Raw genomic sequence first — 17,892 nt, 5'->3', positions numbered from 1 at the left:
CTAGGGGTGACCTTACCCACAATGGGCTGGGTTGGCCCCTTAATCATTAATTAAGAAAATGCCCTGCAGACTTGTCTACAGCCCAGTCTTATACAGGCATTTTCTCATTTGAAGCTCCCTCATCTCTGATGACTCTAGCTTGTTTCAAACTAGCCAGAACAGGGACTGTGCTGAGCCTGTAGGTTGCTTTGGATCATATCTATATAATTATCACATCATTAATTCTGTCCATTCTTTTAATCTTCTAGTCTATTCTTCAGTTTCTTCCAGGCTTTACAGTTTTATCCTCTTTGTTAGGGTTTTGCTAGGTATTTTATTATTTATTTTTTGAAATTGATGAATGAGGGTTTTGTTTTGGTTTTGTTTGTTTTCTTTTTGTCACCCAATCTCTTTCTGGGAAAGTTCATTGCTGGTATATGAAAAGGCTACTGAGTTTTATATTCATAGTAGATATAAAAAACAGTTTATGTCTTAGTTACTTTTCTATTGCTGTGAAGAGACACCATGACCAAGGCAACTTACAGAAGACAGAGTTTATTGAGCTTACGGTTTCAGAGGGTTAGAGTCCATGACCATCATTGTGAGGAGCATGGCAGCAAGCAGAAGGTGGAGAGAGTCACCTGGGAATGGCATGGGCTTTTGAAACCTCAAAACCCACTCCCAGTGACAACACTTTTTCCAACAAGGTCATACCTCCTAATTCTTCTCAAATAATTCCACTAACTAGGGACCAGGTATTCAAATATCTAAGTTTATGGGGACCATTCTCATTAAAACTACCACAGCTACTTTACTGTGGTTATCAAATCTAGAGTTTTCTGATGGGTCTTTCAAAAATAGGATCATGTCAGCCAGGCATGATGGTGCACAGCTTTAATTTCAGCACTTGGGAGGCAGAGGCTGGTCCATCTCTTTGAGTTCAAGGCCAGTCTGGTCTACAAGTTGAGTTTTAGGGCAACCAGGGCTACACAGTAGTAAAAAAAGGATTATGTCATCTGTAAATGGATTGTTTGACTTCTTCCTTTATTATTTATAACCTTTAAAATTTCTTTCTTAGTCTCCTTGCTTTAGCTAAGACTTTTAGCATCAAATGAGAGTGGACTTCCTTGTTTCTTTTCTGATGTTAGAGCAATGCATTCAGTTCTCTTAATTCACAATAATCTTGACTATAAATTTGTTCTTTATGCCCTATATTGGGCTGAGCTATGTGTGCTTCTAATCTTAGTTTCTTTAGGATCTTCCAGCCTGAAGGAATATTGCACTTTTTCAAAAGCCTTGTCTGAATCTATTGAGATGATCATGTGATTTTTCTCTTTGAGTTTTACTAATGTGCTGTATTATTTTATTGTATGAGGTGGCTTGAATAGAAATGTCCCCCATAGGCTCAGGCACTTGACACTTGGTCTCCCGTTGCAGTTGGGTCCCTAATTGCAGTTGGTGGAACAGTTTGGAGAGTTTTAGGAGCTATGGCCTTCCTGGAGGAAGTATGGCACTGGGGACAAGCTTTGAAAGTATATAGTCATGTTCAACTTACAGTTCATTCTCTGGTTCATGATTGTACTTAAAGGTATAAACATTCTGCTTCCTGTTTCTGCTGCTGCTTTACCACCATGTCTTTCTACCATGATGGGTTCTTGTCCCTCTAGACCCGTAAGTCCAAATAAACTTCTAAGAGTTGCCTTGGTTATGGTGTTTTATAATAGCAACAGGAATGTAGTATGTATAAAGTGTATGTGTGAAACAATCCTTACAATACCGGAATGAAACCAACTTGATTTTTGAATTTGGTTTGCAAGTATTTTGTTGAAATTATCCTTTGTATATGTGGGTTGGTGTTATTGTAACGGCAGCTTTGTAGAATGGTGTTTCTTCCTTTCCATTTTATAGAGAAGTCTGAGGACACAGGTGCTGGCTCTTCTGAAAAAGCCTTGGGAATTCATTAGTCAAACTTTTCCCTCCTGGACTTTTCCTTACTGGGGGATTTTATTACCACTTCAATTTTATTGCTCCTTGTGGATATGCTTAGTTTCTTTTATCTTCTTGATTTAATTTTGGTAAGACATGTATGTGTGTAAATTTATCTTTCCTATATTTTCTAGTTTTCTAAGAATATATTTTTTGCCGGGTAGTAGACCTTGAAACCCAGCACTTGGGAGGCAGAGGCAGGTGGATCTCTGTGTGTTTAAGGCCAACCTGGTCTACAAAGGGAGTTCCAGCACAGCCAGGGCTGTTATGCAGAGAAACCCTGTCTCAAAAAACAAAAACAAATATATGTACATACATATATATTTTCAAACCAATTCTTAGTGGTTCTCTATCGTTGGCATATGTTGTACTATACTCATTTCCAACTCTATTAAATTTTAATTTTTCTCTATTTAGTTAGATTGACTGGGGGGGTCTATCAGTTTTGTTTATTAGAGAACCAGCTTTTTTGTGTGTGTGTCTGTGTGTGTGTCTTTGTCTCACTGTCTCTCTCAGACAAGTTCTGTCTCTGTAGCCCTGGCTGGCCTGGAATTCACTCTGTAGACCAGGCTGACCTCAAACTTAGAGATTTGCCTGCCTCGGCTTCCTGAGTGTTGGTGTTAATGGTGTGGCCACCATACCAGACAGAACCAACTTTTTCTTTGATTGCTTCTGCGTATAATTCTTTTAGTATTTTTTTTACCTTGATTTTCATTATGCATTGATAAATAATGTTTTTGTTTTTATAAGACCTTGGAATGTATTAGGCCACTTATTTGTGATTGTTTTTATTTTTCTTTTAGTGTAACTAACTACTCATAGCTATGTATTTTCCTCTTAGAAGAACAGTAGGTGTATACTAAAGTTCTGGCAGACTGCTTCCATTTTTTTCATTTAGTTCTAAAGAGTATCTGGTTTCCTTCCTGATTTCTTTGTTGGTACGCTGTTCATTCTGGAGAGTATTGTTCAGTCTCTTGAGTGTTTGTTTCATTTTGTGGGTTTTCTGGTTATTGATAGTTTATTAGTTTTTCTACTGATTTGATAAGGTCTAAGACCTTAATATTGATTTTTTTTCTTGTTTTGTGAACACTTGCTTTGTGAATTAGAACATGTTCTATCATAAGGAAGGTTCCCTGAGCTGCTCAGATTCTATAGCTGTTGTATGGATGACTCTAGAGATACCTATTAAGTTCATTTTATCTGTAGTGAGGTATTCATTTGCTTGAATTGTTACGGTCTTTTGGCAACATTTTATAGTTGGTTGTTGTATAAGCCTTTTTCCTCTCTCATTAGATCCATTCCTTTGTGCCTTATTGCTTTAATTTTTGTTGTGAATGATGTCTAATAAATATTTTATTTTCTAAGTGGTTATTGTTGCTGTGTGAGTATATCGTTGAGTTTATCTAGATTTTATCTTCAGGAACCTTATCTTGTTAATTCAGTATCTCATCATCTTCTACCTTTGTTTCCCAGTAAATGCACATTCAGGAATTTCTTGTTTTGTGTTCCAGGCATGGTTTGAACATGACAGTGTTGTTACTGTCACTCCTCTTTCTCTCGGTTCCTTCCTTTTCCTTCTTCAAGCATGGCTCAAGGCTTTTGTCTGCTTTTAGCTAAAGGAGGTGTCAAGAGAGATAGAACTTTGTTGTGCACCTTAGAAACTGCAAGGATGTTTCCTCTGGAGTTCCTTGCTGTCTTTCCTGTTCTTCAGTTCTCACTTCCTTCTTCCCTCCTGTTGTTGGACTACTCTGACCCCCACTCTCATCCACAGTAACTGTAGCTTTTAGCACATGCAAGGCACTTTATGTTTTACCTGTGTGAACTCACATAACCTTTACTCTAGTCTACAAGGGTGGTGGACAGTCTCATTTCATAGATGAGAAGGGAAAAATCCAGGCCTATATAAACAGAAAATGTCAGGCTTCCAGGCACTCAACAGGAGGGATCTTTCTACCCTTGAAATTACTTACTTGCTACTGGTGGTCTGAGTGCACTGTAGTTTCCTCTAACAGGAAGCTGTAGTAAATCCACTGAGAAGGTGTCATTATATTAAAATAAAGTTGAGTGTGTGATTTTGGTGGAGAGTTTTGGTTTTCCTGTGAGAACCTTGTAGAAAGGTGTAACATTGAGAAGACAGGAAATAGAAAAGTTCATTATTTCAAATATGTTTTAAAAATATGTTCCCCAATCATTTAGTGACGTAAATGTTCTAGTCCTGTTACTCCTCTCGGTGTTCTTCAGTATGCTCTTCACACTTGTGAGCTGCATATGCTTGTGCTGTGAGGCCTAACTGAAGAAAAGACTCAGGGAAGCTGCATTCTACTCAGCTCAGTCGCAAGGGGATGGTTTTTCCTTAAGGGGCATTCACTTCCTCTATCTATAACAGGCTTGAGATATAAGAGGTTACTGTGTTCAAAGTCTCTGTAAGTACCACTGTATCCATAAATTAGCATCAGCATAAAAGTTGTTGAAGATGATTTTCAGCATTATCTCTGATGGTAGCTTTTCTACTTTGTTCAGATGGACACAGCTGCTAGTTCCTTAACTGCTAAGGGCCCGCACTTTCTCATATCTTTCCTGCCTACCTTGGTGACCATAGTAGTCTTCAGTGTTGTACACCATTCCCTTTTTGAGTTGTTTAGTGTTTTATAGTTTTTGTTATTTCTTTCTGTAGATTACAGAATATTAAAGATGTACTCCAATTTGTGCGGTGATTCTGTCAAATGTCAGTATGGCTACAGTAGGCTCCCCTTACTTGCAGAAGGTTCATCCCAAGGTATCCTGTGGATGCCTGAGACCTGATATTACCAAACTCTTACATTGTTTTTTCTTGCACATATCCCTGTGAAAATATTCAATGTAATAGTGGCACAGTAAGTGATAATCATAATTATACCAATCAATAAGGTGTGACAATTAGAATACCCTAGGAATACCTGAAGCAGAACACTGAAATATTGTGACAGTTGATCTCATAACTGGCTTTTATAGAAACATGGCTACATATATACTAGGTCCTATAGAAAGAATGGTTACATAGGTTAAAATGCTGACTTACTTCACTGGTGGAATGGGGTAGAACAGCACAGGATGTTCTCACCTATGCACATAAACACACAATTTGAAACTTTGAGATTGTTTATCACTAGAACACTATTTGTACTGTTATCAGATCACAGTGACTGCAAGAAAGCAGGGACTTTTTCCTGTGTCTCTATGATAAAATTGTTTTCCTCCACTGTCTTAATTGTTGCCAGTATTGATTTCCTGAAGACAAACATAATAAATGAGCAGTTGTACTGTATTAGACAGTTTACACTCTGTGTGGGGCAGACAGGGAAAAGGAACCCCGAGCAAGCTGATGCACCTCATCAAGAAGGCCTCTGGTCTGAACAAGGTGTCTTTACTATTCATTTTGTCTTTCTAATTTGAGAAGCTCTACTAATTTTTCAAGATAAACTTTCTTGTGAAGGAGAAAGGATAGTTTTCCATATCTTTTCTAATTTTAGGCTCAGTTATGACAAAATTTGAAATTTTTATCAAAGCACAAAAGTTTTTTGTGTAAGTTAAGAGTGGGAAAAATAAGGCTGAAGAGATGGCTCAGTCATTAAAAAGCACTGACTGCTCTTGTAGAGAACCTGGGTTCCATTTCCAGCACTCACTTGTCTGTAACCCTAGTCCCAGGGGAGTTGGCACTCTCTCTTGGCCTCCAAGGGTACTGCACTCTCTCACACACACAAACATACTTTAAAAAAATGAATAAATTAATAAAAAACAAACAGTGGGTAAAAATGGCTTTATTTACATAGTTATCCTTAAACTCAGGATATCTTTTCCAGATCCTTAATGATGTATTAAAAATGATTATGAGTTCGAGGTACAGTATAAAAGCAGAGAAAGGTGTCTTCTTAATTCTGTTTCTGTCCTAACTAGGGGAGGCCACTGCTTAATATTAGAATTTTAGTGGTGACGAGCATCTGTTGTTTTACAGGGCGACTGTTGGATCTGTATGGAGCTCATGTCTACCTCGTTCGATAAGTTTTACAAATATGTATATAGTGTGTTAGATGATGTTATTCCGGAAGAGATCCTAGGCAAAATCACTTTAGCAGTAAGTATCTGACTATCACACCACTAATTTGCACTGTGTGAAGAGGTTGCTGGTGTATGTGAATGTACGTGCTTTCAGATTGTTGTTGCCTCCCTGAGAAAGTCATTTTTAGTAGAATAAGAGTTAAAGTCACTTCTGTACCATAATTAACGTAATAGGTGTGAAGAACACTTTTCAAAATCTGGTCTGTGGATACTGCAGTGTTGTTTGCATCCATATCTCAAAGAGCTGTAGCAGACTGGTTTAAATTAAACTAGAAATGAAATTTTATATTTGTTTCTCCTGTTGTTTTTACTATCTTAAGTAGATTATATTCCTAGGCTAATCAAAGTGGCAGAAGTCTTTTTTTGGGGGGAGGGGGGCTTTTAAAGACAAGGTTTCTCTGTAGCTTTGGAGTAGACCAGGCTGGCCTATAGAACTCACAAAGATTTGCATGCCTCTGTCTCCCGAGTGCTGGGATTAAAGACATGTGCCACCACTGCCCAGCTTTTTTGAAGCCTTACTTAATTGAAGCTTTTAGACAAGATATGTTTTGCTATGGTTTAAGACCGAGGATTATTATTATTATTTATTTTAAGCCATTTAAATGTTGACTTCCAATTAGTAGCCAATATTTTGATTAATTTGATCACTTTGCTTTTACCAGAAGACCAAAAAGTGAAAGGGTTCTCTTGCGAATTATGTGTTGTGGTTTGAGAACTGATTTATGATTATTTACTTTCTTGCTCTTATCTTTTAGTTGATAAGTGTGTACAATTTATCTTACAAAGGAAAAGGCAACTTATTTTTTTATAAAGCAAAATTAATAAGACATTAGAACCCCTGAGAACCTGAGCCAGAAATACTTGTCTAGTTAATTGGTTTGTGAGCTAAATCATACTATGGTTGCTTCAGATTTCTTTGAATCAGTTTCTTTTCCAATTTCGTTTGTTAGTTGCCAACTTAATGATTTCTAATGAATCTGATTTAAAAATATAAACAGTTTCTGAACTCTATTTCAGTTGTAAGAGATGTGTGTATCTAGTAGACTTTAAAATTTTTGGTAAAAAAAAAATTTTGGTAAAACCATAGTTAGTAAATTACTTTCAGATTGATAATTTTGTTAAAATTTTTGTTCACTGTCAAATTAATGATGAAATTTAAATTTTTATGAGCTAGCTAAGTTTTAAGATATATATTCTTAAATAAACTGAATTGCACTAGAAACTTATTCATTGCTCAGATGAATATGTAAATCTCATATTGTTTAGCCACTCTTTTATTGTAACAAGCTGTTGTTTTCTTAGAACTTGCCACTTCACAGTGTTAGAATACAAATAGTACTATACAGTAGAACACTAGTATTATGCAATAATAGAATAATGATAGTAGTTAATGGTGAGTGAATGTTATTTGTGTTGAGCCAAGATTCTATAACGTAATTTTCTCGGTAACTCTATGATAAGTAATATACTATTTTTACAGATGGTAAATCTGAAAGCATGGAAATATTAATTTGCTTTGGTACTTATTGTTTTAAGTTGTTGATGATCAAAACCTCCATAGCCCAAACTCATAACCCCACTCTTAACTACAACGTAACAGGATAGCTGTGAAATTTGGAAAATAAATATAAAATTATTTTTATCAGGGATTGTAATATATATAGTGTATACGTGAATAATTTATTTAGACATGTGTGTTTGTATTTTTCTGACTAGGTGATCACCTTATATAGTAAGCACATTTTAAATTACCTTCTGTAAAGTCTCTTGCTAATTAATAGACCAATGAACAACACACGGGAAGAGTTTCTTAGCTAATACAAGGTGGTATTTTCTTTCTTTCCTTCCTTCCTTCCTTCCTTCCTTCCTTCCTTCCTTCCTTCCTTCCTTCCTTCCTTCCTCCCTCCCTCCCTCCCTCCCTCCCTCCCTCCCTCCCTCCCTCCCTCCCTCCCTCCTTCCTTCCTTCCTTTCTTTCTTTTTGTTTTTCGAGACAGGGTTTCTCTGTGGTTTTGGAGCCTGTCCTGGAACTAGCTCTTGTAGACCAGGCTGGTCTTGAACTCACAGAGATCTGCCTACCTCTGCCTCCCGAGTGCTGGGATTAAAGGCATGCGCCACCATCACCCGGCTTTAAGGTGGTATTTTCTACATTCCTCATATAATTCTTCTGACAGTAAAGATCCTTCCTTCCTTCCTTCCTTCCTTCCTTCCTTCCTTCCTTCCTTCCTTCCTTCCTTCCTTTTTCTTTTTTTTTAACACCAAGTGTGTTGGCCTGTTGTCAAGTCTCTGTTGCTTCCTTTTCTGAAGAAGCCTATGATTTCTAATCATGAGTGGTGTGACCCAGGACAGAATAAATTACTGCTGACTGAGCAGATTTGCTGGATCTGCAGAACTTACTTCAGGGGTTTAGTGATTAAGTGTGAGGAACTGAGGATTTATGGAAATTATCACCATCATGGATAGTAGAATCAGTTCAGTGAACATGTACTGGTTTTTAAGATTGTACAGGTTTGAGGTACAAAAACAATACAACTTTTTAGTGACTTCATATGTAAGTCATGTTACTGTTTTCTTAACTGTCAGAGAGGACCATGTAGAGGCAACTTTTCTGATGTAAGATTATATGCCATTGTCATTCAAAATACAGAAAGACAGCATTTGAAATGCTAAGCTGAGAAAGCATACAGGGGGCTATGGAGGCTATTGCTTGTGATAGGTTGTTGGGCTATTTTATTAAAAACTCAAGATCTTTATCCCACCTCTTTTTTTTTCTCCCCAGACTGTGAAAGCACTAAACCACTTAAAAGAAAACTTGAAAATTATTCACAGAGGTGGGTATGGATTGCTTTCTGTGGAATTGGAGTCAACTTTTTCTTCTTATATTGGTTAAAGTATTGGTTAAAGTATTTTTTTTTAATGAAAACTCCCATAATACTATATAAAACTCCATGGAATATTTGTGTTTCTGGCCAACAAAATAAAAAAATCCAACTAACCAAAAAATACAGAGCAAACCAAATCCAAATACTGTGTATCCTGAAGCATCAGCTTTTCTTCCCCTGGAATTTTTTAAATTTCTATCTCACTTAGTAAGTACATTGGGCTTAAAAGTTACATTTTGCTAGAGATTATTGATTTTAGTTAGAAATAGTTACTGTTGATAATGAATTGTATTTGTACAGTTCATATGTGCCAATAACATTAATACAAGGGAAATATGAATGGCTAAAAATAAATCACTCATTGCTCAGTATAATTGATGACTGGATACCATCAAAGCATCAGAGTGGCTGTGAAGACATTCAAAGACGAATCTGAAGAGATGGGACCATTAGGCCTTTTCCCCATTTCTGGGAATTGAACCCAGGTCCTTGTGCATTCTGGATAAGTCCTCCCTACCTCTTAGCTGTGCTCCCAGCCCCTATACTTAATCATTTTAAAGCCTTGGTGTTTCTCCTATGAAATGTTTCTTCTCACTTTAGAGCATGTGTTTGTAAAAGAGACTTAAAATTTACACTATAAACTGAAATTCCTCTAAAACATGACCTGCTTGTAAAAATCTTTGATTATCTGGCATTAATGACCACCTTAGCTCCCAATATTGCTTCTAGTCTCCTGAAGAAAGGACTCTCATTCCCTGGATGGGTGTTTTTAGCAGCAGAGACTTTTTTTTTTTTTTTTTTTTTTTCATGTTTGTATTTTATGTCACATTCACTAGACTTCTCCCCTGCTCTAAGAGCATGAGACTAGTCAGGAGCCATATTTTGGAAGTGTGGATAGAAACCTTGACATGATGCAGGTCCCATGAGAAAGGGTGGGAGGATTAAGAATGGGTGTTTTTAAGAGGTGATCTTCTGGGTCTGTTATCATAGGGGAGCTTTTCTGGACTGTTCAAGTTATATATAGATGTTTTCTATGTCTCAACTTACTAAATTTTCTGTGATATTGACAATGAAATAGATAGAAGAATTATGATCAAAATAGAGAATTGGAGAGCGTAGGGGAAATTTTGGCAGTCAGCTCATTGACACATTGGTAGTAATTATCATCAGTCAGGAGGAGCTTTGGGTTTGCACGCTGAACAAAGGCCAACAGTTCTGAAAGTCATGGAAATGAGTCCAAGGGAAAGTTGGTTGGGAGAAACTGGAGAAAGCCACTTAAGATCAAAAGACCCTGAGATGGGCTAGAGAATTGGCTCAGTAGCTTGCTGCTCTCTAGAGGAACCAGATTCTGTTCCTAGCACCCACACTGCGTGACTCACAGCCTCCTCCTGTAACTCCAGCTGCAGGGGATCTGATGTCTTCTGACCTCTTAGGGTCTCTCCTCACACTCTTGGCCTACACTTACACACACATACGAATAAAAATCAATCTTAAAAAATCTCTTAGAAATAACTGCATTTTTGAGAATAGATAATTTTTTCCTTTAAAATAATGATTTCATAAATTGAAGCTATACTCAACGAAATTATCGGTTCATGACTGGTTTACTTTATACTTTGTTGTGTAATTCTTGATATCTTTTGAAAATTAGCTTAGTATATTATCTGATGAAGTTCATTCTTTGTTCTGACTGCTGAAACCATGATTTGTTTGTGTTTTATATGTGTGAAGATGGTAAGAGAAAAAGTCTTTTGGCTTGTTAAATTATAGTGGTGAAAGGAGTTTGACTGTTAAATTGCAGTTCTTGTCTCTTTTTAGTTTTATGGACAAGGTCTTATTCTGTAGCCAGGTTAGCCTTAAATTCTTGGTTAATCATCCCCTAACAGTGTCCTAAGTGCTGGGATTACAGGGATGAGCCACCATCTTTGACTTTAGTTATTGATGTGTGTTTAAAATATGATTGCATGTGCTAAGTAAAGTTTTGTTTCTTGTATATCTGAATTTAAGGACTCCAGATTTCAGTAGTTTTGAGTATAGTACTTTAGAGTTGTGTACTGAATTGATCAGTTGTGTACTGAATGGTATGTATCTCTTGCAGATATCAAACCTTCCAATATTCTTCTGGACAGAAGTGGAAATATTAAGCTCTGTGATTTTGGCATCAGTGGACAACTTGTGGACTCCATTGCCAAGACAAGAGATGCTGGGTGTAGACCGTATATGGCAGTAAGTGTGCAGCAAAGTCTCTTGCTTGGCAGTCATCACACAGAGAGCTTGTGTCCTTTGGTGCTAGGTGGAGGGGATTTGCCTTCAACCATGCAGCTTCACTGTGCTAGAGCACTTTTCTTTCTAAGCATTTCCAAGCTTAAGTTTTAACTTCTGGAAGCATTGCTCAATTATTTCAGTGCACTGCTATGTACATGTTAATCCTCTTATTTGGCATTTAGCATTTATGGTCTTTCCTGATTTTTGTTTTCATTTTCTTCAACTCACCCAGTCAACCAAGTGATAAATTATCCTTGTCTTTGTGTTGCTTCTATCTCCTGTACTTTCTTGACCATAAGAGAGAATCAGAATCAGTTGAGAAATGTTTGTTCTAGGCCACTAAGGATGCTGTCACAAGTTATAGAAGAGTAACAGTACAGGAAGACAGTTCCTGACAGAATACAGTGTGTCTTACAGAGTCTGAAACTATGCACCAATTGTGATTTGTTACTTCAGAATGGATGGAACACAGCAGTAAATACAGAGGCCTTGGGCATTTATCAGGAAACAGCTTTTCCCTCAGGAAGACAGATGGACACTGTTCTTTCAGACCTTCCCTGTTTGCCTTATTCCCGTAAATTTGCATGGCCTGTTCCATAGCCCAGAGTTTGAACTACATTTGATTGATGTTTAGTGTCTATATTTTAATTTTCCCCCTAGGTGCCAGTTTTGTCCTTTAGTGTCCATGGCCCTTTAGAGGAGAACAGCATGCTCCTACAAGTGATGATAAAGTTTGCTGTTGTTTATTAAGCCTTTATGTCAGTCTGTTTCAGTATTGTAGACTTTTAAAATCATCATCATTGATGGAAGGGCATGTCTTCTGTGGTCATGTGTGGAGGTTAGAGGACATTTTTATGGAATCGGTTCTCTCCTTCCACCTTTACTTAGATTCCAAGAATTGAACTGAGGTTGCCAGTCTCGCTCAACAAATCCTTTACTCATTGAGCTATCATGCCTCCAAGGACCTTTTTAAAATAAAGATTAGCTAAGAGTTGAAGAAAGTTTTTCCTCCTTTGTTTCCTTCATGGTTGCTTCTTTAAGTGCTATAAAAATTTTAAGTCAGGATAGTCACAGGCTAGATGTTCAAGGTTCCCTAGCGTGCTCTGGATGGATGGGTTTGGTGCTTCTTCAGATTTCATATTCATTTAAAACCTTGAATGCATTTTTTTCTCTTCATCACTTGGACGTCAGTTTGCCATCAATTCTGTCTATTACCTCTGTGTGATCATGTGAAACACAATGCTGCCTGTTCTTTGCATGTGTTCTCTTGCTGTATATACATGGGCTCCATGTTTGGAAAGTATTGCCTATGAAATGTTTCAGTATTGACAATATTTTAGAATTGTTGCACTGTCAGTAACCTAAATTTATTACATTTTTTTTTATTCACTTTTTCTACAAACAAAAATGTAAAAGTGAGCCAGACCATGGTGGCACACACCTTTAATCCCAGCACTCTGGAGGCAAAGGCAGGCGAATCTCTGTGAGTTCGAAGCCAACCTGGTCTATAAGAGCTAGTTTCTGGTACAGGCTCCAAAGCTACAGAGAAACCCTGTCTCGAAAAATCAAAAAAAAAAAAAAAAAAAAAAAAAAAGTAAATGTGTGTGTGTGTATGACTTTTTTTTTTTTAAGAACTGAGCTTTGTGAATGTTGTTACTTGATGAATGCAATTCAGAAAATACTCTTTTTGTGTTAATTAGGAACAAATGACACAGCAGATTCAAAGGCAAGAAATAAAAATGATTAGACACATTTGGTAACTGCCATAATTGACACATTCAGTAACCATACAGCCCAGAGAATAACTGAGCATGACCCAGCTCAGAACTGGTTTAGTGCTAAGATTAGCCGGAACAATTTTCCCTGTAACAGTAGGATTTTATTGCTCTTCTTGTGGTAATAAAAAACCTAAAACTGAATACTTGTAAGGAAAGAATGTTTTTAGAGGCTGAAAGTTAAGATTGAGTAGCTCTCATCTATTTGTTTCTGGTGAGAGCCTTTGGCTTTACCATAATACGGCAGAGAAATGGAAAAGGAATTGTCTGTGTGCAGAAAGGGCTAAAGGGCCCTGTTTTATAATAACCCACTGCTAAGAGACCTGACTTAATAGCCCAACATCAATCCTTTCTGAGTCCCCCTTGACCAGCTAAGCTCTTAGAGACCTCACATCTTAAAGGCCCTTTGTCTAAATGATTGACTGTCTTGCTACTGACACTTTGGGAACCAATCTTCTAGCACCACAACACTTAGGAACAAAACGTTCTCAAACAGTAGCACTATGTTATGTTCCTTAAGAAGTCCTTTCGATTAATGAAAGTCTTAAAGATGTAACTGTGGCCCAGATACAGCAAACAATTTTGAATTCATCTAACTTTTAACAAAAGACACAGTCTCTGTTCTTGTGTTGAAATGTTGTCCTGAGACCCCAGCAAGAAAAGGAGTGTAAGACCTCACTGTTCTTCCTGACTTTATCCAACTCTGGGACAGCTTTATCCTACAGTCCTGTCCTATCTTACAACTTTATCCTACAGGCCAGCTGAACTCTGCAGCTCTGATGTTGACTGGATCAAATGAAATAGTCCTATCAATTGGTTTACAGAGGCCGACATACATGGACAAGAACATTAATTTTGAAAGCCTGGAAGTAGCTTGACTCTTCTTGATATATTTTTGCATGTCAGAAATGCCTTTTGCTTATGTTTTTGAGACAAGGTTTTATGAAACCCAGGCTGGCTCCAAATTTGGGATCTTCCTGCTTCCATCTTCATTTTACAAGTACTGGAATTATCAGAAATGCCCTTGTAGTGGACTTTTACAGTTTTTCCTCAGTCTAGAGGAGCTGGAGTTACTCTTTAACTTGTTGAATATTAAAAAGATTTGAAATAAAGAATTTTTGCATAATGTTTTTATATGGAAATTGTTAACAGTTTACCAAGTTCTCTGCCCCCACATATAGGTATGTGAATGCATGTGTGTGTGCGTGTGTATGTTGTGCACTTGCATGTTTGCTGAGTCATTTTATTCTAAACACTTGATTGTCCCTCTTATAATATGTATATTCTTTTACATGACCACAATAACATTAACATAAAATAGTCAAGGATTTTGTTTTATTACATAGGCAATACTACATTTTCTAAATATCTAAGAAGCATATGTCTTAGAATGATGCCTCATTTTCTGGTTTTGCATTCTTTATTTTAGTCTGAGCTGGCCTGGACCATTTTTTTTTCTTCCTCCATGGGATTGGCCTTTTTGGAAGTAGCTTTAGAATCTTCATGATTCTGATTCCCCCAGGTTTAGACCCTAGATTGTTTTGGGATGCCACCTTCATAGATGTTGTCTGCTTTATATCGCACCATATAACAAAGCACATCATATTGGCTACTTATAACACTTCAAAGACAGTGGGAACCGGTTCAAAATCATGTCCTCTCTCCTTGGTTTCTTTTGTCTTATTTTGAACACACCTGATGGTCTAATTTCCAGAATATTCCTCATCCTTCTAACCCAATACAATGACTTCAGGGGCTGGAGAGATGACTCAGAGGTTAAGAGCATCTGTTGCCATAACCAGAGGGCCAAAGTTTCATTTAAATTTAATTTCCAGCTCCTATGTTGGGTGGCTTACAGCTTCAGCACTATGGGATTGGATACCTTGATCTCTGTGAGCACCTTTCATACAAGGCATATGCACACAGACATGCACGTACACATTGATACAAAATACATGAACAAAAGTCGTTCCAACTTCCTTTGTACATTTTTTCTTCTTGTGTTATAGAAGCCTTTCCATCCAGTGTATAAAATGGTGCTAGATCATTGGTTAAGGAAAGGACCAACCTTAAAGGAGTACTTTCTGAAATGTGTCGTCATTAAAGGTTTTCTCTGTTCTGTCAGTGTTTACATCATAAATTGCATGGCTCGATTATTTGATGTATAGTGTATCTGTTATATCTTCTTTAAGGGTACACTATTTAGATATTTTTGTTCTCTTAGTAGTATTCATAGTTTTTATTATGGAATCATTTAAAATTGATTTCTAAAGAATTCATGGGTTTGGCTAGTAGTGGCACATACATTTAATCCCAGTGCTGAGGAGGCAGTGGCAGAGTCAGGCAAATCTCTGTGAATTTGAGGCAGCATGGGCTACATAGTAAGTTCCAGGACAGCATGATGAGACCCTGTCTCCAAAAAAAAAAAGAGGAATTTATGGGTTTGGATACTATTACTGAAAATGGAATGAAACTTTTTTTTTTTAACACTTTACTACTTTACTCTTATTATGTGGAAGTACCAGTAGTTGGCTTCTGTGGGCATGTTGGCATTGCCTTGGTGACCTTGCTAGTTTAGCACCACTGGTAGTTTTAATAGGAATTTTCTGTGTAGAGAGAATTGTAGACATTTAAATGTCTCTGAATAAAGTACCACCCTCTACCTTGCTGATTGTCCTAGCTGGAGCCCAGTGCTGAAATAGCAGGGGTGAACATTTCCATTAGAAAATGTTGTTTCTGGAATTAACTCTAGGTTGCTTTCTATTTTTTTGATGAAATTAGTGCTTTTATCCATTCTTAATAAGCTAAAACTTGTTGCTATTTTTGCCATTATTATTGGGCTTGAATTTGAGTTTTATCAGAAGCTAAAGTTACTGATCATACAGATTTTTCCCATTATATGAATATGTATTCCATTCATGTTACATGTATAAGGTTTATATGTATTTCTGAGACAGAGCACACTGGTTCTAATGCATTAGCTCTTTTGTAGTTGGGTTAGAGTTACTCATGTTGCTAGTGAGTTCTGTGCCTTTGTGTATGGGGCCATTGTCTTGCACTGTCTGTCAGGTTTTCCTAAGAGCTTTTAGTGACCTCGTGGAATGAGTTGGGAACCATTTTTTTTTTCTTTTTTCTTTCTTTCTTTCTTTCTTTCTTTCTTTCTTTCTTTCTTTCTTTCTTTCTTTTTTTTTGGGGGGGGTCTTTTGAAATAAAATTGTATAAGATGGCTGGTATTTCTTCCTTGCAGGCTTGAAAGGGCTCAGTGAACTCATCTTAATGTGAGTCTGTTTCTGGGAAGGTGGGTTTTGTTGATTGTTTCTCCATTTTTCTTTTAAGACAGGGCAGTTCACTGTAACCCAGACTATCGTGGTACCTGCTGTACAACCAAGCTTGCCTTGGTAACCCTTCTGCCTTAGCCTTCCCAGTTCTGAGATTATAGGTGTGAGCCATGACATCCGGCTTATGGGAAGGTTTTTAATGACAAATTCATTAAGAAAATACATACTTCTGAGGTTATTTGTATTTCTTTATTGTCTTGAAAGGTTTTCATTTTCCCTTTAAAAATACATTTTTATTATCTCTTTTAGAACTTCATAGTGCTTTGGGTCATATTCACCTCTCTTTCCCCCAGTCCTCTTGAACCCTCTCTCTCACCCCCTCTAAACTTCAGATTTTTTTTTCCTTAAATGGCTCATTAAATCCAGTTTGTGCAGCCATCCACCCACTGGAATGTGGCTGACATATCAGGGACCACACCCTTCAAAAAGACCTGCCCTTCTCTCCTCTAGCAGCCACAGCTGTCACTAGCTCCTCAGTTACATATGAAGACTTACTTAATATGGCACCTCTCCTAACCCTGTATTGGAGGATTTCATTTGTTTGTTGCTTTCCAGGAATTCCCAGGCTTCATTCTTACTTGGAAATCTTAAGCTTTTTTGTTCTTTTGGTCTGCTTAGCTCTGACCCAATAAGTGCTGTGGCTTTGTTGACTTCTTTTTATTGTTTTTTTTTTCTATTTCCATTCAAAAATTTACACTTCCTCCCCTCCTCCCATTCCCCTTCTCCCCTACTCACTCTCCTCCCTCCCCCACCCTCCTTAAGAGAGGGCAGGGTACCCTGCCCTGTGGGAAGTTCAAGGCCCTCCCCCTACTACATCAGGCCTAGGAAGCTTTGTATCCAAATAGACTAGGGTCCCGAAAAGCCAGTACATGCAGTTAGAAACAGGTCCAGTGCCATTATGGATGGCTTCTCAGTCCACCCCCATTGGCAGCCACATTCTGAGAGTACTGTTTGATCACATGCTCGTTCAGTCCAGGTCCAACTGAATTTGGTGAGCTCCCATTAGATCAGGCACACTGTCTCAGTGGGTGGACCAACCCCTCGCGGTCCTGACTTCCTTGCTCATCTTCTCCCTCCTTCTGCTCTTCAACTGGACTTTGGGAGCTCAGTCCATTGCTCTGATGAGAGTCTCTGTCTCTATCTCCATCCGTCGCTGGATGAAGATTCTATGGTGAAATTCGAGATAATCATCAGTATGATAGTGGGGCAAGGCTAGTTCAGGCACCCTCTCCTCTGCTGCCGAAGGACCTAGCTGGGGACATCCCCGTGGACACCTGGGATCCCCTCTACAGACAAGTCTCTTGCCAACCCTAAAATGGCTCCCTTAATGTAGATATCTTCTTCCCTGCTCCTAAGTCCCTATTTCATTCAACTCACTGTCTTTATTACTTCCTGGTACTCAGTTCCTTAGGTCTAATTTCTTTTTGTGGTTATTGTTGTTGTGTTTGTTTGATGTTTGGTTTTCTAGTTCCTTCGTCTGTACAGCTGGGCTATGATCTGAGACGTCTTCTCCATTATTTGCTTTAAGTAGACGATTTCCCTCTGAATAAGACTTTGCCACATCCTGCAAGGCAT

General features: G+C 37.8%; 1 protein-coding gene across 7 annotated transcripts in view; it reads left to right on the top strand.

Moving 5' to 3' along the window:
• Map2k4 (mitogen-activated protein kinase kinase 4) overlaps positions 1 to 17,892 on the top strand; it is a 104,533-nt gene that overhangs the window by 76,640 nt on the left and 10,001 nt on the right. For all 7 annotated transcript variants that reach the window (XM_057774456.1, XM_057774455.1, XM_057774460.1 and 4 more), the window contains 3 exons: positions 5,957 to 6,076; positions 8,837 to 8,888; positions 11,038 to 11,165. In XM_057774456.1, the coding sequence (XP_057630439.1) occupies positions 5,957 to 6,076; positions 8,837 to 8,888; positions 11,038 to 11,165 (300 nt within the window). The remainder of the gene's footprint in view (positions 1 to 5,956; positions 6,077 to 8,836; positions 8,889 to 11,037; positions 11,166 to 17,892) is intronic.

Source organism: Chionomys nivalis, chromosome 7, assembly GCF_950005125.1.
Source record: "Chionomys nivalis chromosome 7, mChiNiv1.1, whole genome shotgun sequence".
NCBI lineage: Eukaryota > Metazoa > Chordata > Mammalia > Rodentia > Cricetidae > Chionomys > Chionomys nivalis.
This window is presented reverse-complemented; position numbering and strand designations above follow the sequence as displayed.